The sequence below is a fragment of the Acartia tonsa genome, chromosome 6, assembly GCF_053477335.1.
Source record: "Acartia tonsa isolate MP-2025a chromosome 6, ASM5347733v1, whole genome shotgun sequence".
In the NCBI taxonomy this organism is placed as follows: Eukaryota; Metazoa; Arthropoda; class Copepoda; order Calanoida; family Acartiidae; genus Acartia; species Acartia tonsa.
The window spans coordinates 18,587,814-18,614,827 of NC_137265.1; the positions used below are offsets into that span (position 1 = coordinate 18,587,814).

The 27,014-nt window shown below is 32.4% G+C and overlaps 2 protein-coding genes and 1 non-coding gene across 6 annotated transcripts; 1 reads left to right on the forward strand and 2 right to left on the reverse strand.

The window, feature by feature from the left end:
* Positions 1-1,864: 1,864 nt before the first annotated feature.
* Positions 1,865-4,688, reverse strand: LOC145323294 (uncharacterized). Its single transcript, XM_080165723.1, has 3 exons — positions 4,531-4,688; positions 2,638-2,813; positions 1,865-2,283 (listed from the first exon to the last, which is right to left on the reverse strand). Exons 1-3 carry the CDS (start codon positions 4,661-4,663, stop codon positions 2,143-2,145), a joined length of 450 nt encoding a protein of 149 aa, XP_080021849.1. The 5' UTR covers positions 4,664-4,688; the 3' UTR covers positions 1,865-2,142.
* Positions 4,689-9,443: 4,755 nt separating this feature from the next.
* Positions 9,444-9,609, reverse strand: LOC145323496 (U1 spliceosomal RNA). Its single transcript, XR_013880995.1, has one exon. It is a non-coding gene; the product is annotated as a U1 spliceosomal RNA (small nuclear RNA).
* A 1,245-nt stretch (positions 9,610-10,854) lies between these two features.
* LOC145323185 (uncharacterized) lies at positions 10,855-24,161 on the forward strand. Of its 4 annotated transcripts, none has more exons than XM_080165589.1 (11): positions 10,855-11,049; positions 14,580-14,668; positions 15,305-15,766; positions 16,093-16,167; positions 16,553-16,700; positions 19,899-20,005; positions 20,474-20,542; positions 20,982-21,072; positions 21,877-21,933; positions 22,361-22,455; positions 23,216-24,161. In XM_080165589.1, exons 2-11 carry the CDS (start codon positions 14,603-14,605, stop codon positions 23,459-23,461), a joined length of 1,416 nt encoding a protein of 471 aa, XP_080021715.1. In that variant the 5' UTR covers positions 10,855-11,049; positions 14,580-14,602; the 3' UTR covers positions 23,462-24,161. The 4 variants fall into 4 exon arrangements, with proteins under 4 accessions (XP_080021715.1, XP_080021717.1, XP_080021718.1 ...); XM_080165590.1 differs by lacking the exon at positions 10,855-11,049 and adding an exon at positions 12,693-12,915; XM_080165591.1 differs by lacking the exons at positions 19,899-20,005; positions 20,474-20,542; positions 20,982-21,072 and having other exon boundaries at positions 21,880-21,933.
* Positions 24,162-27,014: the final 2,853 nt, after the last annotated feature.

Genomic DNA, 27,014 nt, shown 5'->3' on the forward strand with positions numbered 1-27,014 from the left:
AAATAATTTTTTTGGGGGGAGGGTAGGGGATTTTTTTTAGGGGCGATTTCTCTTGGGAGGGTGGTACCCTCCCCTTAAATAAACCTTCCCGGGACCTATGAGAAGCTACCCTGTTAAGGAGAACCCGATCGGTTCAGCGGTTAGCGAGATCCTTCGGTACAAACAAACAGACAAACACACATGCTGTTACTTTTTTCAAAGGATTAGATATGGTGAATAAACTAAATATGTATATATTGGTTATAGTCAGTGGCGTGCGGTAGAGGGAATGTCATTACCCACCCTCCTTAGAATTGAAATTGGGAAGGGTTGCCTTCCCCCTTTTCACTCCCCGCTCCCAACTGTTGAAACAATGTGCACGCCATTTGTTATAGTATAACTTATATATCATTCTACGCCCCTAGAAGCTTTCTGGACAGACAAAAAACGCTTACTACTTTATATAATAGGATGTGATCTTTTTTTAATGTTGTATACTTAGTTATCAATTATCTTCTGGGAGTTTGATAAATTCATATTTGCTGTTATGGATGCTGTCGTTCTTAAAAGCGAAGCTTCTATATCATTAAGGTAGAATTGCTTGTTGTTTTAGGCATGTTCAACTTGTCTTTCAATCTCAAACTTTGCAAGATGATTCCTGGAACATTTATGTACCATTTTGAAAGTGAAGCAACTCTATAATCTGAATCCTGTCAATTTAAAACTTTAAACGATTTAGGAAGTACAGCATCTCTATATATATTTGTGTATCATTATCCCCTATCTAACTATTATAATAATCCGCAATATAAAGTAACAGGATGTCTGTCTGTCTATTTGTGTTCTTGTCTGTATTTTTGGGAGAGTACAACAACCCTCCCACTAGAAAAATCCCCCCCCCCAAAAAAAAATAAATAAGAAGATTTAATTCAATTTTTTAACTAAAAATTTTTCTTCTTAAATCTAAAATAAACAAGGATGACAACATCCATAAAAGCGTAGCACTGAAACGGTAGGACAAACGGACATTAACACTTGTATAGTGTCAGAACTGAATAATCAGAATATAAAAGTATAAGAGTCGAAGCAAAATTGTAAGTAAATTTGTTGAAAAACTGCTTGATACAGCATAATGTTTATGGATATACTTACATTTTTAGGACTTGATCATAGAGTTGCTTCGCTTATAACATTATACTTTGTTGTTCCAGAAATCACTATACCAAAAATCAGATCAATCGGATAATTAGATCACATAAAAATTTGTTGTTAAAAAAGTAAAAAAAAATCAAAATGTTTAAAATGGACGTACGGACATTCTGGTAATGATTACAGATTCTAAATCGTACCTAACTACTAAAGGAATCACCATGCAAAGTTTGAAATAGATAGGATAATTCTAACATGTCTAAATTAACTAAAAACGCTATCCGTCACTGACGGACTGCAAGACGGTCGGACTGACAGACCCTATTTATAGAAAAGCTTTGATTTTCAAAAGAAAATGTAAAACATTCTTTTTTAAGGGGCGATTATTCTAGAGAGGGTAGAGGTACCCTCCCCAAAATATCTTTAAATATTCGCTGATATATGGACAGATTCCTGGACGGATGGACATATAAAATTAAGGATTGGTTATAATACTTTGTATTTTAGGAACGCAATTATTTATTAATTTATTAACATTTATACATTTCAAGTCAAGAAATCTAAATTATGGTACACTTTAAAAAAGGCATTCCTACATATTGAATTTTTATTACAATAGGGATTAGAAACATTATTATCTTTCAGTATGGCTTCATAACCGATTAAAACCCAACTGGTTTTGTGCTATACTGAAATTGTATCGCATTTCAGACAATTTTCTACACATAATAAAAATAAATAATACAATTTATACCAGTTTTGTTAGCATGGGCCTTTGCTGCTCAGCAAATAGCTGTATATATTTTGATGTGATAAATCAATCCAGATGCATTTGTAAGTATAATGATTTTTTAAGAAATGTGTAGTTGAATGTGCAAAGCTAGAATTATATCAATTGGTGGTTAGAAGATAAATTCAGACTGAAGGATTTTACTTGGAGACTAAAAAAATATATAGGGAAGGGGGGGGGGTGGGAGTGTTTTTATAAATTTTTATAAGAAAATAAACTATCAACTAACAGCACTCATCTGCTAAACCTGCAAAAGTACAGCAAATGGTTTCATAATCAAGTATATATTCAGCAAAGAGTGTGTGAATCTGTGGAAAATACTCATCTATAAACCTAACACATTCTTCTTCATTTTTACACTCTCCCTGAAAAATTCAGACATTTTTTAGGTTCATTATGGTCAGCATAGAAAACTTCAATTGTCTCCAATTCTCAAAGTATTACAGTGATTAAGAATGTCTAGAATTTTGAAATGAAACAATATTTTGCACACCTTACAATCTTACAAAAATAAGTATTATTCTAGTGTTAAAATATTATTTTCAAATTTTTCTTGTTTAACTTATTATGGGTTTAACCAAAATTTATTTTTATATGATTTTGATATATCTTCCTTAAAGGTTTAATGTCATTTTTTTTTCAAAAGCACTAAAATTATTGGTAATGCTGTACAATCATGGACAATAAATGTGATCTTCTGATAATTAAATGAAGCTTACCTTCAAAAACTCAACTCTTTCAGCTATACTTTCCTCTCTTAATACATTTTCGTATAATATATACAGCCAATAGGGACATGTCTCGCAGTCGTCTTCTAGATTAGAGTCCTCGCAGGCTTCAACAACAACGCTACACACACGGTAAGGATTAAGAAACCCTTGATACAAAGCTGGTGCTGAAACAATCATAATTATGGGTACATAAGGCAAAATATTTATTGTTACTTTTATTATATAAGCGCATCTTGATATCATTAGCAGTGATGTTGAAGTTGTTGCAAATATAGGTAGGGTAAGGGGGGGGAAATTTCGGTTTTTTTTCGGTTTTTTTGAAAAAAAAATGGGGTAAATATTAATATTTTCAAATGAAACCAAGACCAGTAGAAAGCTTACGGAAAGGACTATCAGGTCCTAAAAGGACATTATCCTAGGACTTTTAGAAGTTGGCCGAAATTGACCGCAAAAAAGTTACCGATATTTCCCCACCACGGGGGGAAATATCGGTAATTTTTTCAACCTAAAAAAATCGATGAAAAACGGCCAAACGGCCAGTTGAACATAAATAATCATAATTAGTATAGGTTATAGGGATTATCCACAAAAAGTTTCATAATGATCGGACTATTCCTTCTATGTTAAAAATGAATTTTTTTGAAAGACGCGAATTTTCGATTTTTTTTTTCGAAAATTTTTTTTTTAAAAAACTTAAAATTAATATAAGAAAAAAACGTATTTTATTACTTTTTAGGCCTGATCCTAAAAACGCTCACATTGAAACTATAGATTTAGCCCAAAAAACATGAAAATTGATTAAAAATTGACCTCAAAAATTGAATTTGAAGCAAAAGTGTCATCTTTGCAAAAAATCTTGACTACATTTTAACCTTAAAAAAATCGATGAAAAAAGGCCAAACGACCAAACAAGCGTAATAAATCATAATTAGTATAGGTGATTGGGATTAACCACAAAAAAATTCATAAAGATCGGACTACTCCTCCTATGTCAAAAATATTTTTTTTTCAAAGGACCAGAAATTTTGATTTTTTCCTCGCAAAATTTTGATTCAAAAAATAAAATTAATTTTTTTTTTGTTTTTTATCTGTTCTATTCATTTTTAGGCCTAATTCTTAAAAAGTCCATATGGAATAATAGATTTGACAAAAGAAAACATGAAAACATGACCTTAAAAGTTGAATTTTAATTTCTTTTGAAATTACCGATTTTTCCCCCGGCGCCAACTTTGGTCATTTTTGAAAAAAATATGAACCCGATTTTAAAGCTCTCAACGGATTTGGAAAAAGCGGGCAATTTCTAGTTCAAAAAGTTTTTCAGATCAGCTCTAGGTCTTACCAATTTTTGTGTAGGTCGATCTTTACATACCTACTAAAAAATTTTTGGGAAAAAAAAATTTTTCGTCCGACTTTGAGACCCAATAAGTACCCTTAATATTCATCTCACAAAAAATTCATTTTATACTTTTTTGTAGGCAATTTAATAAGGAACAAATTTGCTTTTATGTTTTTTTCTGTCATTTGAAAGGAACATGGAGAAAAAGGTCATTTAATGAAGGTAGGTCGAAATTACCGAGAATAGCCCCTTACTGAAACTTCCCCCCCCTTACCCTATTATTTTATGTTTTCTGTAAATTATATGTATTAAATTAAAACTAAAAGATTACAACATACACAATAACAATAGGATGAGGGGGGGAAGGCATTACTTTCAATAATTTCTTTAGAGGAAGCTTCTAGAGGTTAGGGGTAAAGCAAAAAGTATTTGGTTAAGCAATTAAATAAAGTTTTAGTTACTAACAAATCAAACTTCCAAAAATATTTTTCAAAATTAGTTTTGATCCCATATTATTTGTGAGAATGAAATCATACATTAATTACCTAAACTTGGCCAATATTTTTCTGTTAGCTCTACACATTCCCCATTACACCATGATTGTTGAGTAATTGACCATATTTGATTATATTGACCATCCATAGATAGTAAAGCAGCATCTTGGTACTGTGTAAACATGTTTAGACAGTATTTGCAGCTGGCTTCAACACTAAATTAAACATCATTCAGAGGTGTAAAGTAAAGAAAGTAGCAGTAAAAATAACATAGGACAAATATTATGTGTGTCAACCATATATTATTATAGTTAATCCTTATAATAAAGTAACAGGATGTCTATATGTTAGTTTGTTTATCTGTTTGTGTGTTTGTACTAAAGAATCTCACTAACTGCTGAATTAATGTAGTTCTCCTTTACAGGGTAGCTTCTCATATGTTCTGCAAGGGTTTATAACTATATTGGTGGTACCACCACCCTCCCTAGAGAATTTGTCAAAAATAAACAAAATAAAATCTTGTGGCAAGTGTTTTGGGGGGGCAAATTGCTGATTTTATATTTTTTTTGATTGAAAAGAAACAATTTTACATGTTTCTAGAGGTCTCTAGGGGTGTAGCCCATAGTAATAAATATAAATCAATATAAAATTACTTGATAATGGTAGTAAGAAGAATTGCAACAGTGATAATGGTCTTCATGTTGAATAAATTCAATGAACTAGGACATTTTGTTGTTGTTTTTCAAATTATATATATTTTTTAATCTCACATTTATAATATTTACATAGCATTAAAGCTCTACAATTTACTGACAGCTTACTTGCATGTCTTTAGGATTATAGAAATAAAAAAAGGTTCCAGGACAAACGTGGGAGTCCCAAACGTCGGAGTGGACAAACGCAGGAGTGTTATAATATCAATTTATTTAAGTATTTCGAAACAGATTAGGTTAGGTTAAAATATGAATGTACAAATAAGCCCCCCGCAGGGGTTAGGCATTTAAAAAACCTTTAATATTGTCTAAAATAGGTTAGGTTAGGTTAAGTGTTCACTTCGACATTTGTCCACTCTGACGTTTGGGACTCCTGCGTTTGTTCTAGGACCATAAAAAATACATAAAATATAACATAAGTATACATAAAAAACCTTTCAATGAGTTATTCTTTTAGAAGCATAAAGTATCTATAAAAATGATGTCATACAATACAAATGACTAATGATAGGCCAGTACACATTTTATTTTTGGTCAACTACAATGTATTCTGGTCTATCATTGGTCATTTAGAATTTTTAAATGCACTCTAAACTGCTTCATTCTTTTGCTGCCTTTGTTTTTATGTCCAGCAACCTTTATCTGTAGAATGAATATAATGAGTATAGATGTATTAACTAGACAGCTACCTGGCCCATTTCTTTGGCACCTTTAATTTCTGCAAGCAAACTGCTTTCTGCTCTTTTGTAGTGACTTGGCTGTGTTCATATTTACAATGTTATTGAATGATATTCAATAAATTGAAAGTTGGCACAGGTTCCTCAGGGTGGGAACTTTCAGTAATTAAACCCCTTCCCCCTCTATTGTTTTATCCAATGTATGTAGGTACTTTCTTACCAAAAAAGCTGTAAAAAAGACTCAATTTTCTTATTTTCTTCTTCTTGTATGTAGAAAAAAATAGGAAATATTTAATTTTAGAAAAATAACTTCAAATACAAACTTTTGATAGGCAAGATAAGGGGACTTTCTGAAAATATCATGGGTTGATTCAGACACAAAAGATTATGCACAGAGAAAATTCCTTAATTCTATACGTTTGAGGTATTGATTGTTCTTGCTCTAGGATAAATAAATAACAAGTATTAATAAATTTCACTTTTTATCTTTAATTTATTGTTTGTTGCCTTAGAGTGTGATGTACAATTTATTTAAATAAAATTTTAACTTAAAATTATATTGATTAAAAAATGTTGAATTAAATCTAGAATATTGCCCATAATGTATTATTTAAAGAGGATTAATATTCTTTTTTTATAGTGTAGATTTGAAATAAAGTGCGTGCGAATTAGCAATTTACGGGGATATCCTTATATTACCAATTAGTGGGTACGCCCCTAGATGTCTCTAGGTGCACTTTGAGGAGAGGGGGGGGGGGGGGAAGCCTCCCCAACTTTTAATTTTAGTTTTAAAATGGTACGTTTTTTTTCTTGGAGCGATTTCTACCGCAAAATAGTTATAAACCTTCCCAGGACCTATAAAAAGATACACTGTAAAGAAGAATCATATAAATTCAGCATTTGGATAAATCCTTCGGTAATGAAAGACACACAGACTTACTCATAAACAACCTCTTACCTTTATATAAGGATAGGTTTTTATTTTTAAAAATACAAAAATAAAAAAAGTGTTAGGGACATACCCCCCAAATCAAATAAAAACAAGAGCCCTCAAGATAAATAAAGAATAAGACAATGGACCGTACATTAATGCATAACCCCGATTATGATAAACAAAATTACCACTTTGGTAGATTAATTTGTACCAACCAATCTAGATCAACTAACAAAACTTGTTTTTTTATTGTCAATTATAATCTTTACTTTTATGGATATTGTCATCCTTGATTTGCCATATTTGATGGGAACTACAGTGACAAACTTGAAATTGCCATATTTGGAAAATGAGTTTCATAATAGTTTTGTTTAATTTCAAATCATTTATGTCATTGAAATTTAGTATATTCAAGGATCTAAAGGGATTAGACAATGAACTAAAAATCTATATTCATAATAGACGTTGATAGCTAAGAAAACCATTTAGATAGATAAATAGTTTAAATTTATAAAAATAGCAGCTGTTTTTGAGCCAACAAATAAGATAAAAACTTTGGGTACCAATGTAATTTACAGTCCAATGTCCTCACCTTCTTTGAGCATTTCTTGAAAGCCAATAAACTTCAGATTTTGAGCTTGGACCAAACCGTGTCATACTAAGAACATTAGAAATATTACATTCAGCAGCTATATCCAGCGAATTTTAACAAGTGTAAAAGTAGGGGAAGTTTCATAAAAAGCCTAAAACCCACTATTGATCAAAACTTCACTGAACAAGGATGACAACATCCATAAAAGCGAAGCACTAAAACGGTAGGACAAACAGACACTAACACTTGTATAGTGTCAGAACTGAATAATCAGAATATAAATGTATACCTAAATGTCGAAGCAAAATTGTAAGTAAAATTGTTGAAAAACTGCTTGATACAGAATAATGTTTATGGACATACTTACATTTTTAGGACTTGATTATAGAGTTGCTTCGCTTATAATATTGTACTTTGTTGTCCCAGGAATCAGTATATCAAAAATCAGATCAATCGGATTATTGGATCACATACAAATTTTTTGTTAAAAAAATTTAAAAATCAACATGTTTAAAATGGACGTACGGACATTCTGGTAATGATAATAGAGTTGCTACGCTTTCTAAATCGTACCTAACTACTACAGGAATCACCATGCAAAGTTTGAAATCAATAGGACGATTCTAACATGCCTAAACTAGCGAAAAAAGCTATCCGTTACGGACGGACGGACGGACCGACCCTAATTATAGAAAAGCTTCGCTTTTAAAAATTGAGTTATCAAATTCAAGTTCTCCCTCCTCAAGTGCCTCTAAAGGCCTCTACAGTCCTATTATAAACACTAGCGGCTACGCCCCTAGAGGCCTCTATGGGCACTTGAGGAGAAGGGAATCGAATTTGATAACCCAATATCTTATTTTAGATTTTAAAAGAAAAAGTAAAAAAAAAATCTTGGGGGGTGTAAATTTTTTTATTTTTTTAATTTTAGTTAAATAAATTTAAAAAATATTTTTTTGGGGGGGGATTTTTCATTTTGGGGGGTGGTTGGGTGTGTACCACCCCCCAAGAAAATAGTAATAAACCTTCCCGAGACCTATGAGAAGCTACCCTGTAAAGAAGAACCCGATCGGTTAGCGAGATCCTTCGGTACAAACACAGACACACAAACACACATCCTGTTACATTAGTATAAGGATTAGTAATCTTTTTTGTCTGTATCGAAGGATCTCGCTAACCGCTGAACCAATATGGTTCTCCTTCTCAGTGAATGAGATGGTTTTAGGCTATTTTATTTTATAAATTATTATGGGTATGGTTTTGGGCTATTTTTCTACACTTCCATATCCCTTCTATAGAGCCCCCAGATGCTAGAGGCACAGCCGCTAGTGATTAATATGGCTACTTGTAAATTTATTTTCTGCTTATTCACTTCTGACACTCTACAAGAGTCAATATTTACATTTGTTCTACCGTTTCAGAACTTCGCTTTTATGGGTGTTGTCATCCTTGTTAATTTGAAACTGTACCTTCTGTAGCTGACAAAAAATCGCAGATAATCTATAATATAAAGTAGCTTGATGTCTGTCCATCTGTCCCTTAAGAAATCCCCTCCCATTTTTTTAAAAAGAATTTGCTGAAGATTTCCTTGGTCCTTTTACGAATTTCGCCTTATTTATTTTTAATCACCTCTTGGGGCAACGCCCCTAGAGGCTAGGGTCGAAGCCGCTAGTTGAATTCAAATAGTGTTACAATTTTACCAAGATTAATCTAAAAGTGACATGTTTTAGGGTCAGCACGTGTCGACAGTTAGCTCTTTTATCTAATTTAAGCATGCTAGAATTGTCCCTTCGACTTCAAACCTTGGATAAGGATTCCTGTAACAATACAGTAATATTTAGAAAACGTTGCAAATCTACAATGGCTAAAAGAAAGTCCGTACATCCATTAAAACATGCTGATTTTCAACCTTTGTGACAACAATTTTGTATGGTAAATTATCCTGTTCATCTGATTTTAACCAAATTGATTCCCAAAACATCAATATTAATACAAGCGAAGCATCTCTATGAGTAAGAACTTCCTCGCATGATTTATTCTAGGGGCTTTATCAGGGGATAGCGCGAACGCAGTCCCCCCACTTTCAAAAATTGTGCGTTCGAGTTACCCACGTTTGGGGTAATCGTAGGGGTCAGCCATACCGGAGTGCAATGGCACAGCCTCACCCTAGAGGAACCGCCTTCTTGATCACGGTTAACCTCCACGCCAGGTAAGTATGCTCTTAGTACTCATAATAGAATACCACTAGAAAACATTTTGACAATTTTCTCTGTTTGAAACAAATCATTCTTTTTCGTTTTCTATTAAATCCTGTTCAAACTATTACAAGAATCCTATTCAATTTATATTTAGAATAAAAGCAAATAAGTGCATTTAAAGTTTGTAATACAAATATACAAAATGCATTTGGCTACCTAGTAGTAAAATATTAAACTAAAAGTTTTGAAAAATTTCAGATTTTTAAAGGATTCCTATTGGTCAGCTGTTCCGCTTGTTTTTCTCCTATTGGCTGGGAGGTGTAACTAACTGGGATTGAGCAAGTCAGGGGAATAGAAGTAATAAATACTATGAGTGAATGATATAAATCGTGCGAAATATTAATATTTAGCATTAATAGTCATTATTTTATAACTTTAGATGCGTTGTATAATATATTTTCAAAAAAGTTTTGAAATGATGTTTTATATCTTGAATTTGCTTGAAAAATATCTCACAAAACGCTTTACAAATAATTTGTGCTTCAATACTGTATTTGCTAGGGGCGTAGTCACTTGTATAAATATATTAAATTGAGACAGACCAAGTCAAATATTAATAGGAATCTAGTTAATTAGAACAGCCAGATTCTTCACCGAAAATTTCAGCTTCTTATCTTGAATAAAACGAGAACTTTATGTTTCTCCCGTTTAGAAAATTACAGCCAAACGGACGGAATTCCGATTTATATAGCAGCTTTTCTTCTAAAAAAAAGTTTTGAACTTCAAATACAACATCAAATTTTTCCAGCAACTTGCTCAAAATGTTTGTTTTGAAAATGAAATTATTGTCTGCTAGGAATTGAATTTGGTTTGTTTATCAACATGAGTAACAGAGCAGCCAACTTTGAAATTATTTTGTTACATTTAAAAATGAGGACATTATTTTTAAATTAAATATGCCTAAAACCTAATTTAAAATGCATAATTAAGATAGAACCGGGGATGTTTGAGGGGAGAAACAGAAGAAGTTGACCGCCCCCCCATTAAGTTTTTTAAAGAATTTTTAACCGTTTCCTTTATTGGGGGTTGTGATCATTTTTTACTCAGGGCGATTTGATTTAAGTTTTTAAAAAAGGAGGAAAAAAATTAGGAGTGTTTTTTCTACAAACAGATATTCGTCCTACTACTTTTATATAAGGATATGTGTCTTTAATTTTTCAAAATGAACACGGATGACTTTGATTTGTCAAATTTGGACATTTAATTTTCTGTGATTTGGCGACCATGAGTTTCAGTTAGTAGAGCGCCATATTGGGACTGGGAAGAATTTTGTGATTTTTATTCAGCCAATTTTTATCCTTTTTATACGTGATTTTGTGACTTTGTGAACTTATTAAGGTGATTAAAATGAGATTCTGAGTATTTAAATTATAATAAACTAGTTTTATATTTTTGAAAGGTAGGAAAATTTTATTTTTTATTCATAATTAAACACCGGTTGTACCCGGCCAAAAGTGCTATAATCACGTTCTCATATTCGTTGGCTTAAAATTGTTGGGTAGGTACTTTTATTGACAATTGATTGAGTGGTGACTCTTAATTTAAAATATTGCAAGATAAAATTACCTATTGTATTTATCTTAGTTTAAAAAAATGATTTCTAAGACGATTTGGAAGTTCGAAGCATCTCTGTAATTTTGCCTTTATATACAAGTAAGTCCTTAATATAAGTATCTTGTATTTACGTAATTTTGGGCTGTGTAATTTGAATTTTTCTAAATATGTAGATATATTTTCTATTGAATGCGTTGTTACTTTATATTTGACAATGTTAGTTTGTCTGTCTGTTTTTTAATGGATATTGTCATTCTTATTAATATTAAAAAAATAGTCTTTTTAAAAGTATGTCTTATAAAAACATCGATTTTTTTTCTCTCTCTCGCTCTCCCTCCATTTCTTTGTTTAGCTCTCTCATAGCAACGCCCTCTGTCTCCCTCGTTTAATATCTCTCTCAAATTTCCCTTGCTCGCTTTCTCATTTTATTATTAACTCTCTCTTTGTCCCCTCTCTCTTTCTCTCTTGCTTTTTTTTCTTCCTCTCGCACAATCTCCCTCGCTTTCTCTCCCAATTTTGTAAGGTTCTCTTGACACGCTATATATTGCTCTTTCTCTCTCATTCTGCTTTTCCCGCCTTTTCTCTCTCTCTCTCTCCCGTCCCTCTCTTTATCTCTCTCACTCTCCCTCTCTCTCTCGCTCTCTCTTTCTTCCCCAAAAACTGTTTTATTATCTACACACCAACTCTCTCAGTTTTTCTCCCTCTTTTTCTCGCTCTCTCTATCATACACTCTCTCCCTCTCCTCGCTCTCTTTCCTCTTTCTCTCTCTCGCTCCCTGACTCAGGAAGTATAAAGCAGGGATTAATGTACCTTGAAAATATAATCAAAAGAGTTTTAACTTAAAACCATGTAACTAATATGTAGAATCAATATTGAATTTTTAAAAAAATATATTCTTCAAAAAATCTTAATTTGACTATTTTCAACGTTAATGTTTAATAAAGAGTGTATATATTTAAAAGAGCCAATGTTTACAATTTTATATTTCTTTCTTTCTCTCCCTCCCTCTGTCCTATATACTTTCCCATTTATAAACATTCTCTCTCTTTGTCCCATTCTTAATATTTGCTCTTTCTTTCTCTCTCGTAGTTAAGTCTTATATGCGTTCTTTCTCCTAGCTTACTTTCTCTCTTCTTTCCCCCTCTCTCTTTCTCTCTCTCTCTCTCTCTTACCATTCCAATTTAGCCTTTTCTTTCTTGTTTGCTCTATCTCTCTCTCTCAATTTTCCCTATATCACTATATACCTCTTTCTTTCTCCCTCATTCCCCCTCTATCACTCTACCTCTTTCTTCCTTATCCCCCCCCCCCACTCTCGCTCTCCCTCTTTCTTTCTCCCACAATTTCCCTAACTCTCGCGCTCTCCCCAACTCTCTCGCTCTCCCCAACTCTCTCGGTTTCCCCCACTCTCTCGCTCTCAATTTCTTTTCATTAAATACCGTTGCTCTCTCACACACTATCAATTTTACTACAAAACTCTCTCTCTCTCTCGTCTTATCACTTTTCATTTTTCCTCTCTCTCCTTTCTCTCTATGACTGCCGCAAGCTATTTTCTCAACCTTCTTTCTCTCTCTCTTACTCTCGCTCTCTCTCTCGCTCTCTCTTCCTTTCTCTATTTTTTCTCTATTAAATTTCTCTCTCCTAATCACTCTCTCGAAGTTTGTCTTACTGTTATTATCCATTTTATATATAATTGTGATACACAAATTTAAAAGTAAGTTTAATATTACATTATTATATGTTATAGTTATTTATTACAAGTTCTATCTACAAATTAGATTTCAAATATTATTTGTCTATATCGATTCGTTGACGTTAAAATATTTTGATTTGAAGTTTTAATTGTAAGTAGCGCAGTTTCTCTATAATCAGGTTATTTATGTACTTCGTATCGAAGCCAGTTTAACATTAACATGCCATTGGCGTGTGTTGTCCTGTCATTTAGATGAAAATCTTCCAAAAAAAACTCGTCAAACTATCTTAATCAGTCAGTCCTTTTCCTTTTTTATTGTTGCGTTTCGTTTGTAAGTTGTTTTCCTTGTCATTAAAAAAGTGGGAAAAGTTAATAATAAAACTACAAAATTTATTGAAGATAATTCATTTAGAAAATTGTCTCTAATTAAACCTTCATTTTGTGATGTAGCATTTTATAATTCCCCTCTTATTACCTTTTTTCTATTTATCCATATGTGCTATTGATTTATATCTCTTTTAATCCATCGCTGGAGAGAGAAAGAGTGAGGGTGAGAGATAAAAAGGGTGTGAGAGAAAGAGATATATGGAGAGGGCGAGAGAGATAGAGGGAGGGTGTGAGAGAAAAAGAGAGAGATAGCACTTTTGTGTGAGTGTGTTTATTCGAGTGTTTACAGGGATTTAAAGGGATAAGACAATGGCTGATGAATTGATGAACACCTATCCCTAAAGGTGATGTATAAAATTATCCCTTATGTATATCATAATTGGTTTAATGTTTGAATGGTTACTAAATGTGAATTAGAATCCAATGTTAATTATAACCCAATGTTTTTGAGCCAACCAATGCGAGATTATGTTTATGAAACTGTAGGTAATTAATATTACAAGGTCCCCTCCATCCCTGGCTTATATTGAATGAGAAAGATAAAGGGAGAGAAGAAAGAGAAACTAATATTGTTTGGATAGTTAGAGAAAGAGAGAGAGAGAGAGAGACAAAAAAGGAGATAGTTTATAAAAAAAAATGTTCTGATTCCTAGGATCTATTTTTATATTTGAGAAAGAGAGTAAATTTACTTTTTTTTAAAGAGAGAAAAAGAGAAGAATGAGAAAGAGTTAGCTAGTTGAAATTGCATGTCTGTCCGTTAAAAAATGAGAGATATATTGAAAAAAGTAGAGAGTAAAAGAGAGATAGATACAAATCAAAGAAAGAAAGAGAGAGAGAGAGAGAGCTATTATGTATAGAAGGAGAGAAAATGTGTATGTGTTAGTTTATTATAAAAATGAGATAGAAAAGTAGTGAAGAAAAATACATAGAGAGAGAGAGAGAGTGCGCTTGTGTGTGTGAGTGTATGTATAAGAGAGCGATTGAGAGGGATATTATAAAAACAGAGAACGAGAGAGATAAAAAAGAGGCCCAACATAGAGAGCGAGAGAAAGAAAGAGAGCGAGAGAGATTTCAGTAAGGGATAGGACAATGGAATATAAAACAATTTCCCACATTTTAATTTTAGCCAGAATTTTACACCTGAGGATAAAAGGATGAAATAAAAAATTTATAGTACTTTTGTACAAAAATTTGTGCACGCTCTAACCAAAAACATGGCTAGATTGTTCCTACAATGTGTTCTCTTTGGTCTAATTTACTGATTAAGGATCTAGGATCTACTATATTTATTATTGCAGGTTCGTGACTGTTCCCCAACCTGATGAAAATGGGCGCAGCAGATAAATTCTGCCTAAAATGGAACGACTACGAACAAAACATGAACCAGGCAGGGTTATATGGATAAGAGTAAATGTTTCAGGGGGATTCTTCATCGTATCGTTTTTTAGACAGGTTTCCGCAGATATTAAGATGAAAAATTATAAGATTAAAACCAGTTTTGAAATACGATACTGTACTGGCTGAGAACCGGTTCCAATTCGGCGGATATCAATCGGTTTCGAAGCCATACTGGAAACACAATTAACAATGTATTAATATTTCTCGGTATTAACAAACACAAAATAATAATAATTGAATATTAATTTTTAAAGAATGCCCAATAGTTTTTCTTACGATTAAATGTTCCTCCAAGTTAAATTGTAGTGCAGTACAACCAACCTTTAGATTTTATGACATTTTACAGTAAGTCCTAACTTTATACGAGTTGTGACCTTTTAAAGGACAAGCCAAGTGTTATTATTTCTAGGGAAGGGGAGGGATATTGGATAGAAAATAGTATTCAAAGTTTTATAAACACGTTCTCTTATTAATTGGCTTAAAAACATTAGTTATTTTTATCATATATTGGTTAAACTGTTCAAACAAGTACAGCCCAAACTTAAGTGAAAATTGCAATGTGCTTACAATATTTATTTTTAAGATATTTTTCTCATTTTCTTATTCATATTTTCCTAAAAACCAGGCCTTCATTGAGATTCGTGAGTCGAACGACTTCTTGGACGTAACCTTAGTGTGCGAGGAAAACGAGCAAATGCGCGCGCATAAGGTTATACTCAGTGCGTGCAGTACGTTTTTCCGCGCCCTGCTGCAGTGCAACCCCCACCAGCACCCGCTCATCTACCTGCGCGGTGTCCGCTTTGCCGACCTCCAGAACATTGTGGACTTTATGTACCACGGCGAGGTGAACGTGGCGCAAGACGAGCTTAACTCATTTTTGGAGGTTGCTGAGGATTTGAAAATCAAGGGCCTTTCACAGAACCTCTCCGCCTCCACGGGGAAACGTAAAGATTTCTCGCCGTCGCGCACTGAGTCCCCCACTTATATACCTCAGAACGATACGCCGTCCTTGAAAGGCGGTTTAACGCCTAATCCGCCAAACAAGAGAAGTCGGCGGGACCTTACAAATTCAACAAATAACCTCATTAGGAATGTTTGATTATTTAAGCACTTGTTATCAAATCTAAACTTCTTTAAAGATTTTGTTGTTTTTTATTTACCCCCACCCCCCATCTTATTTTTATTGAAAGTAAGTGAGGGGGGATGGGGTTGTTTTTGTATGTTTACCTTAGGTTATGTTTTTTTATGGTATGATACAGGGTAGCCAGGCATGGGTTATGTCTAAAGTGAAGGGGAAGGTTTTTCTGTGCGCGCTAGGCAATTTGAGGGAAAGCACCAAAATATCTACCTTCAGTATATATTAAAACAATGAAAAGCTTTTATTGGGTTTAAAAATAATCAAAAAATATTGTCAGTGATAATATGGAAAATACTCGTGGAAATGTAAAATCAGAACCCAGGGATGGAAGCTTATCTATGAACAGTCAGGTCAGCATCCAATTAATCATTCGCTCGTTTTATAGTAATAGTAGATTATTTACCTAAAAAATTTAACAATCTCATCAAATTGTAAAATTATCGAGTGTCTTTCTTTTCAAAAGATTTCACTAAACGCTGGACTGATTAAATCTCCTTTAAAGATAAGCTTTTTAGAGGTCATTGTTAAAATTTTTCTATTGGGGGGAGGGTTCTTCAACTCTCCCAAGAGAAATATTCTCCTGAAAAAAAAACACCTTCCCCCCTCCTTCCACAAAAAAAATGAAGACCCCAACTCTAGAAGAGCCATATTGATGGTTTGATCAAAAGAATTAACGACCAACTTTGAATGTTAAAGATAAAATGCAAGTTGAATTCATGTTCAAATGTTGTTTAGGATGTTGACTACTCAATCGGAGCGGACGTGTCGGCTGATGCTGATGATAACAGCTTTGACGGCTACCAGGGAGCTGACGTGCCTCTGACTGGTGGTGGTTATGTCCAAGGATATGCTCCTCACATTGATATTGTACAGAATAGCAAAGGTAAGATGCATTTGATATAGTTTAAATGTTATTTACGTTCAACTTACCAATACATTTAGGGATAGATGACCCTTAAATAAGTGATTTAAAGGTTATGTAGACCTTATTTCCTGTATTATTAATAAAAGCATATGTCCTTGTTAAAATGAATAAGATGAAATAAGCTAAATACAGAAAGAATTAAGGACTAGAATCCCTTAGTCATTTTTTAAGGGTCATATTGTATGAGTTATACCTACTTCGGTATCTGTTCTTTTCCTAACTAATTCCAGTTGGAGAGATGCATGCTTTTTCGGAAGAGTAAAGTGATTTCGGACCTTTGGCCTACGCCTCATAAGGATCTAAAATATAAGCCCTTGAAATATCTAGTAGAACTTTTAAAAATAGACAAAATTCGTGTTTTTGTATCTGTTCAAAATAACTCTTCTCGTCCGAAATTTGACTACATCCATATTCTAGCTTATGCATGAATATCTTCTTCTTTCTGTTACAAGAATCAATCTTATTTCTTTTTTAACTGTCATAGGAACCTTTTAAGTAAAATATAAAATTATTAAGCTTGATTCATCTATTTATTTCTTTTTGTTGTTTTTATTTTTGTCTTAATATATTTTATTTATTATTCAATCTTTAGTTTAATAAAAAAATATTGTCTTTTAAATTACAAATTGCTTAAGTTTGCTGTAATTATACCAATTTTTTTAAAGATGTTACCTACTACTATAAAAATATATTGTTATCTTTATAAAAAGTTAAAAAATACACATAAGAAAATCAATGTCTTAAAATATTGTGTGTTTTACTGATTTATGTTCATTGTAAAAAAAGTGTTTTAATTCTAATCTAAAGTGAAGAATTGTTCGAAAATTTACATTTTTATAATTCATTATGACAATTAAATCTATGATTAGAATTAACACATTTTTTGTATTTTATTGTGATGATGGTTTCGAGGACGTCCAAGCTTTTTATTTGTTTTCGAGGGGTAAAGAGAGGTTTCTAAGGTTTAAGGGGGAAGGGTGTAATCTAATGTAATTCCAATATGTTAGGTGTAAAACCCTCTTCACCCCCCCTTGGACGTCTATAGATGGATGTAGCTTCACTTGGTGTTTTGAAATGTTGTTCTACAAAGTGGTGTAACAAATTTTCACCCTTATCCTTTTTTTGCATTGGTTTGGTTAGGGAAATATGTACGCGGCATGGTCGGGGCCTTTTAGGGGTTGAATCCCTTGTAGGGCTAAAAATCAGAGAGGATGGGGATATTGGACTGCAAATAAAACTGATACTTAAGGTTTTAAAAGTACATCCTTTAATTGAATTAGGCTCAAAAACCTTTGGAACTTTATGATTGTTTGGTTTCAAACTTGTAATGTCCAATCTTTTCAACCAATAATTTTAATCTACAGAGAGAGGATTTAGCTTAATTATGTATAAGTATCAATTGATCGTCGATTAAGATCCCTGGTAAAAATCAACTTTTGAAAAGGGAGAGGGGTTCCTTGATGCTCTACTATCAAAATGAGGATATCAGTTTTGGTTGTGGAAAAAAATGTTTCATCTCATTTTCTGCAGATTTATGGCTCTGCCTCATTTTGTCCTCTATATTACAGGCGAAGAAGACGACATCAAGAACAACGGCAAGATTTTCATAGACGCTGATGTTGTCAACCTTGACCTGGAGCTTGCCAAGTTCATAATCAAGTCTGTGTCCGGTGGGTATGCCTGCCAGCAGTGCGGCAAACGTTGTCTGGACAAGTCTGCGGCCAGAAATCATGTGGAGGCCAAGCACGTGACCACCAGGGGCCACCTGTGCCCGCTCTGCCACAAGTTTGTCAAGACAAAGAATGGATTGAACAATCATATGTATAGAAATCACAAGAGAGCGAGCATGAGCCCGACTAAAAACAAAGAATAAATGTTTAAGCAATTATCCTGTTAGGGTCATGAAAAAGATCCTTAATGATTCCCTTTGATTTAACTAAATCCTTTATAAATATGACTAAAAGAATGTTGGTCTGCCTTTTGTTGGATGTTTTTATGGCAAAGAGAAACCAGAAACATAATTGAAAATACATTAGAAATTATTTTTAAAAATGTTTCATACAAACAAATAGTACAAAATATTAGCTTTCTTATTTTCTTATTTTTTTAAAATCTAGATCAACCAAAATTTTTTTGTAAGTAAAAATTAAGTAACACTAAAACTTCCTTCAATTTTAAACTAAAATTTTTAAAAATATTTTTTTCAAGATAACCCTATTTTTAATGTATAAATAAATGTCATAAATATATTTTGGTTTTGTAGATGTACTTTTGCATTTTATGTCAAAACCTAATGTAAGTGGATTTTCAAAAGATTTAATATCTTTAAAATTGGATTATTTTTCTAAGTGTTAAATTATACTGAGTGTGATAAATGTTTATACCAAAGATGTAATATTATTATTTTGTAAAAAAATAAATAAAAATTGATAATTCGTGTTTTTTTTTAAGAAAAATCTTTACTTATCATATCTTCTTTATTTTACTTTTCGCATTTTATTATTGAAATTGTTTTCAGAAATATTTTCTTTTTTTCAGATTAATATGTGAATTATAATATCATTCATAAATAATGCTAATGAATTTAAAAAAAAACTACCTGTTATTTTTTCAATAATGAGCTGAGAATTTGTGGTGCTTTTCCATAAAGTTTCTATCAAACACTGACCCCCCCCCCTAAAAAAGAAGTAGTTTCATGCATTTTAACTTAATTTAGTGAACCGCATAGTTTTTTGCTAGTTAATGGGTTAAACTATATTTATATAGCATATATTTGAAAGAGTTTCAATTTTCTACCACGTAGTTTTGATAATATCAAGACTTGAAAATCGTCTTTTTGTGATATATGCAATTTAAAAGACGATTTTCAACTCTTGATATTTTAAAAACTACGTGGTAGAAAATTGAAATTCTTTTAAATATGCCATATAAATATAGTTTAACAAGTACCTTCTCCCCTCCCCCATTAAATATATTTCAAAAAGGGGTTTGTGATAGACTAGATGCTTTAAGAGAAATCACCCAAATCTTTGCATTGCTTATTGAATAACTTTTAGTGGAAGTAGATAGCAACACTTACAGTTAAGAATCCTTAAACCCAAACGACATAAAATAGTTAAAAACCACAAAGCAAAGAATCAAATTGTCATGTTTCAGGGCTCAACATTGAGGAGTTGGCCGAAATTCATCTGCGACGAAGTGACGAAGGACCCGGCTATGACTGCGGTCTCTGCAGCAAACGATACCGAGATCGCTATAGCGCACAGGAAATTGGCATAAGAAATGTGGAATCTAACAGTAATGAAAGATTTATCAAAATGAAAATATTTGTCTACATTTGAGAAAAACAATGATGAAAGGGGAACTCCATGAAGATTAGATATAATAATCCAAAGAATAATAATCCTTAATCATCTACTTTTGAAATATTATGCTTAAAAATCATACCTACACTAGAGCAAATTTTAAAAATTGATACATTTTGATATTGATATACGTGTTATAAAAAGTTGATTGGATACCCTTGTGATTTACGCTTTAATCCAATGCCAGAAATTGTAATATAATTTATAAAATTTAATATCACATTTTTGCACCGCCAAAAATACTCTGAAAAAGATCATATATCATTTTATTATCTATATTTCAAAAGCATCCACTGAAATAATTTTCTAAGTTGCAGAGCCACCCCTAACTTTGCTTTGTCCACATACTTATGTTGATTGTAATGGCAGGATCATATTGAATGTCAACACTTTCCAAGCTTTGGCCGCTACGAGTGTGAATTCTGCGGGAAAAAGGTGCAAATAATATCCATTATCATTTAATCAATATAGCAGATATGCACATAGAGGCCTCTGTAGGCAGATAAGGGAAGGGGTAAAGTCGACCCTTGACTTCTAAGTTTAGTTCATAAAAAAGTATAAAATACCTAGTTTTTTTTGGAGGGGGTTGTTTTCCAGGGGTACTTTCTCTTAGGAGGATGAAAGTACCCTCTCCCGCAATAAATATAAACATTTTCTGGACCTATAAGAATCTTTACTGCAAAGGAGAACTATATCGATCAACTTAAGTTAAATACAACTTGCAACTATTATATATCTTTCCCAAAAGTTGTTCCAAGAGGAATATTCAACTAGTTCAGATACGATTCATTGAAAAGTTAGAAATTAAGGAAACTATCTTTTACCACGTAGTTTTAAAAATGTAAAATTTAATTATAATGGATATTAATATCAGGCAAATTCCCGAAAAATGCATTTGAAGCATCGGGCGCAGTGTATGAGAAATGCGGGACTTTCACCCACAAATCCGCAAAATGATTCCACACCAGGAAAGTAGAAAAAGTTTCCATTATGGCTTCCAAAACAATTATTATTCGCTAGATTAGAACCGGTTCTCAGCCTTATTGAAAAATTATGTAAAGTATCGTATTACATACAATTTTCCACAAATAATATAAAAACATAATATTATCTTTTCTTTTGTTTTAATATCCGCGGAGAGCTGTCTATAATACGATGCGATTAAACAATATTATTGCAAAATTTATTTTCTCGTTTTCTTCTTTTTTTTCTTTCTTTTTAGTTTAGATTTGATTATTGTATTACATGTTCTATTTTGTTTAAAGTGGGGAGGCTTATGTGTCACTTTTAAAACTAACACAAAACTCCTTCTTTTTACTTGTCAGTTGCTTTAATGTGGTATAATATAGAGCTTTAATAAACGTTTGGGAACATCAATTTTATGCTGTATTTTATGATTGATTTAGGTGGCAGCGACTGTCACACCGCCGTTCTTCATAGCTCCACATTGTACTACACTAATGCAACTGTTATTCAAAGTCCTATTGCTAAATTTTTTTGAAGCTTAGTTCCTTTGTGTTGGTTTCAAAAATGACAACTCCGCCTTCCTCCTTAATGCATACTGTGTCTTTTTTGTATAATTATTATGTATCTGTAAAGTAAACAAATTTGTACATGATTTGGGTGAGTTTATATTACTTGCATGCTGATTGTCTTTTAGTAGTAACTTTTAATAATAACAAATATACATACCTAGGTACCACATGTCTAAAATAGAAAAAAAAACTCATAGACCTATTCAGAAAGTGTTTCAACGAATTTTTTTTGTTCAGGTTATGGTTCTGAGCTTTATGAGAAGAAAAAGACAAGTCCAAACAACAAAAAAGGTACCTTTAAATTTATATTACATTAGATTCTAGATTTTCTAGTACCATATAGGGTGCTTAAACAAGCTTGCAAATTGTTCCTTGTCAAAGGATTTATAGATTAGGTTTAGTTTAGGTAAGAAAAGAAGTACACCAAAAGTAAAATACACATCAGCATACAGTTTTTAATAATGTTTAATATTGTCAAATTCTAAATGAATTACTGTATTGGTCAATGGACAGGAGAAACAAAGTGTTTGGTACAATTAGAAAAAGGTGGCTTCCTTTTAAATTAAAGAGTTATTTGAGTGTCAAAGAAAGGTATTCATTAACATTTTTATATTTCTAGGGTGTTTCTAAATTACTGAACACTTTCATTTTAACAGACCACTTAAATATTTCCCCTCCCTCTGTGTTGTGTTTCTAAAAATATTGTATTTTTATTTAGGCATTAGTGAATCAATCAAAATAAACGTGCGGTCAACTGATGAATTGCAAGAAATTCCTCGTGGCCACCAGGATCCTCCGTTTCAGCCATTTCAGGCACATATATATTAAAATGAAAGTAATCAAAATTCATGTATTGTTAATTTTATCTAAAAAGTTTTATATTATGGAACAGTTTATTGTCCCCTTTTTCCAATTTAGCTACTCATAATTGTATATCTTATTCTATCTGTTTCAATGGAAATAAAACGTACGTTGATATTAGAAAGGGGAAAAATTTTATTCAATTTAGGTTGCTAACATTGACATCACTTACTGGCAGTGTTCTGGAGCCGGAGCCGGGAGCAGCAACATTTTTGGTGGAGCCGGAGCCGTATTTTTCGTTAAAAACGGCTCCGGCTCCGGATTAGCTAAAAATGATTTTTTAAAGTAATAAACTGAAAAACTATTGTTACTTAACAAATAGACTTTTATATAGCTTTAATCAAATAAAAGCAAAATATTTTATATTATTTATTTTATTTTATCAAATTCAATAATGAAAAAAATTTATATATTAATTTTAAGGTAGGAGCCGGAGCCGGAGCCGCATCAAAATTATACGGCTCCGACACCCTGCTTACTGGTCAGTTCGTTCATCCAGTAGGTGTTGAGGGTATGGGGTAAAGAATGTGGATGGGAATCGTTATTTTAGCCAGCTACAAGTTTCCCTTTGTTAGAGTACATGATAATATCGTGTAAGATCCAAGTACTAATAAATCCACTTCTGTTTCATTTTTAAAACTTTTAAAAGACCAATACATCAAAGTACGACCCAACTTAAAATTACTTCCGCTTTAATATTGATGTGTGACAGGATGCACAAACCTGCGACGAACGTCTGGACCGGCTGGCAGAGGAACACATTGAACGGCAAGGCGTGGGCTCTGGCAAAGATCTGATGTGCAAGATATGTGGCAAGATTAACAAGGACTGGACCAAAGCCAAGTCTCATCTGGAGAGTATCCATTTCCCTACGGAGGGTGGGTATCAGTGCGGGCTGTGTGGTACTGTCAAGAATACAAAGAAGGCCTTGAGGTGCCATGAAAGAAAGTGCCAATAATATTTTGTTTGTGTTAGAATCAATTTATGTGGATTAATTTAAGGGCATTAAATTCATATTTTAATTAAACAAAGATATGCAACTTTTATTATTTTTGAAAAATGACAAATTTTATTGAATTTAAAGTACCCACCAACCTAAAAACCAAAGAAACTAAAAAATCTATGTTTTGGGATTAGACATGGCAGTTTGTGTTTAAATAATAAATTGACTTGTTCAATGAAAATTTGGTAAGGTAATTTTAGTCAAAAATTGGCATTATTTATTTACGTTAACATATTACATTCCAAACACAGGAAAAAAATTTCCAGTATGGCTACGAAACCGATCAATATCCTGTGGATTAAAACAGGTTCTTAGCCACACTAAAAATCATGTATCGTATTGCAGCCAGTATTCTACGAATATAAAAAAAGAATAAAAATCATTATATTAATATTAATTCGGCCACTCGGGTTTAACAAAATTGGTTTTAATCTTATGATTTTTATTTTAATATCCGCGGAAAGCTGTCTGTAATACGATGCGATAAATAACTATTTTACAATGCAACTTTTTTTATCAAAAAAGCACCAAAGCACAATCATTGTTTTTTTAAATAAATTATATTGTTTTAAAGTTTTGTTATTGTATTGTAGAAATAAACCAAAGATATTAATATTATGTTTTATTTGTTTTTAATAAAAGTTAGAATTTGTTAGTTACATTTACAACATACTTTTACAGTTTAAAACTTCCTAATATTTCAGAAAATATATTAAGTAATTATAAATAGACAGAGATCAGGCTTATTTGTTTATTGAAAATGTTTTTTCGTGAATAGATAAGGTCCCCAATTTTTTCCCATGAAAGTTTGGAGACTAGTATAATACCTATACATTCCAATGTCCCTGTCTAACTCTGGTATGCTTTCATTTTAGATGAGATATTTCCAGTTTGACTTCGAAACAGACTAATATCCGCTGTATTAGGACCTGCTTTCAACCATACTCCATACTGAAAAATCATGCATTCCATTGTTTCAGACAATTTTTCACGAATATTGAAATGAAAATTATTAAAGCAATTATTAATTTTGTTAGTCGGGTCTAACTAAACTGGTTTTTATCTTATGATTATTTTATTTATCTGAATATCCGCGGCAAACTGTCTATAAAAGATACGATAATAACTATTTACTTCATTTTGATTCACATATTTTTACTTAACATACCACTTCCCTATTTCAGATTTAGAGCTGAGGCTAGATCACCTAGTGAAGACCCACATCCTGAAATCTGGAACTGGATACATGTGTGGGGTGTGCAACAAGTATTCCCGCGACAAGTACAGTGCCACCAACCACCTGGAGGCCAAGCATTACCCCTCTCCCGGCGGGTACATGTGCTATTTCTGCCAGTCACAATTTAACACCCGGAGTGCGTATCAGAAACATACATCAAGAAAGAAATGCCATCAACCTTTAAGTTGATACTTGATACTTGTTTAAACCAGAGATGGAGGGGACATTGGACTGTAAATTATACTGTTACTCTAAGTTTTAATATCATGTTCTCTCATTCGTTGAATAAAAACTTTAGGTACTTTTATTAAATCTTGATTGGTTGGTTGGTTCAAACTAGCTTTTTAAAACTTTTTAATTAATAATGTTAATCTACAGAAGGGGCATTTTGACTATTTATTCATTCGGAATGTATATCATTTCATCGTCCATTGTCTTATCCTCGGAATCCCTGGTTAAAAATGAACATTTCATAGATAAGAAGGAATGATCTCCATCCATTTTGCATCTTGTGACAAAATTACCTAGTTATTGATTTAGAAGTGAAATTGGATTAAATATTGTTTTAAAATTTATTTTTACTGAAATATTATTGAAACAAAAATAAAAAATCATTTAAACTATGTAATATATTTAAAATTATTAGAATTAGTATTTGTTACTAAGTTTACTACCTAGCACAGTGGTCCTCAAGGCAAAAGAAGTTTGACAAAACCTACCATAAAAACGGACTATATGGCCATCAAATATACACATTGGGGGGCCAGGAACTGATTTTCTTAAAATCATAGCTGTTCCTTCTTGGGGTTTATTCCATTTTAAAGTTAACAGACCAAATTCCCTAAAAAATCAAGGTTGTTTGTCACGATTTTTTTGCTTTGGTTTCAAACCCTTATAACTTTGGCTGTATGAAAGTCTCATCAAAGCTAAACCTACCACTGGAAAGCCTATTGAATGACAATTTTAGACATAGCTTTAGATTTTTTGTAGCTTTCTTATTTTTTGCTCTTCAAGGAAAATTGTAACCAAAGGGAGAAAATTTATTGATAAATCTATTCTCAGAAAGGCTTTCACTAGGGTATTTTGATGTAAATTTTTCAGGATTTTTCTTATGTTCAGTGATTCTTTTGATGACAAATGCAAAAAATACACTTTCATACATTTAATTTGGTATATTTGCATTTTTTCTACCTTGTGCCAAAAATTTTTTATAAAAATTATAAGTTGGTGTACATTTTTTTGTCCAAAATTGTACATAAATTTCAGGAATAAATATTAAGAACCATTAATTGCTACATTTTACATGTGTAGTTTTAAATTACCTATATCTATGGCTGTGTAGTAGACCGACTCAGAATTACCACTTTTTTTGAAATTCAATGGGCGCGCTATTTCAACCCATTCCTTTTATGATATAAAGACCAATGATACCAAAAAAAGTGTTCTGGTAGCTTTTTTTCAGCAATATGTCAAATTTGATTTTCATAAAAAAGGGGAAGGTTCCCCCCTGGGGGTGAAATTTTTTTTTCTTTCAAACCATGGCTTTATACACCTTCCTGAATTCGTCTTGAAGAGTACATTAAGGATCAAAAAACGATTTTAAAATATTTTGATCATAGCAAGAGCAATTCTCAAAAAACTAACAATTTTGGCCATTTTAGCAAAATCAGGTGATTTTGACGGTTATTTGAGGATAACTTTTTCTGGGATCAATATTTTTAAAAAACGTTTTTTGATTCTTAATATACTCTTCAAGACGAATTCAGGAAGGTGTATAAAGCCATGGTTTGAAAGAAAAAAAAATTTCACCCCCAGGGGGGAACCTTCCCCTTTTTTATGAAATTCGAATTTGACATATTGCTGAACAAATAGGCTGAGAACACTTTTAAAGGTATCAATAGTCTTATATTTATGAATAGAATGGGTTAAAATAGCGCGCCAAAAAATTTTGCATCTTGAGTCGGCCTACTGTGTAGGAGCCTCAAAAATGCTAAACCTACCATTGTAAAGCTTATTGAACACTCTATCCAGATAAAGCTACGACTTTAAAAAAAATTGACTAAAAAGGCGTGCACAGGATTTATGTTAGGTGTAATAAATTTCACCAAAAATGTTTTCTTTCCTACAAAATTTGGAGTAGAAGGGAGGCTAAAAAGCAGTAATAGTTATCACATGTTCTGTTTCAACACCAATCTATGGAGGGGGTGTGCCCCCCCCCCAAAAAAAAATGGTGCAGGGCTTAGGTGCCCCCCCCTCAACCCCAAAAAGGGA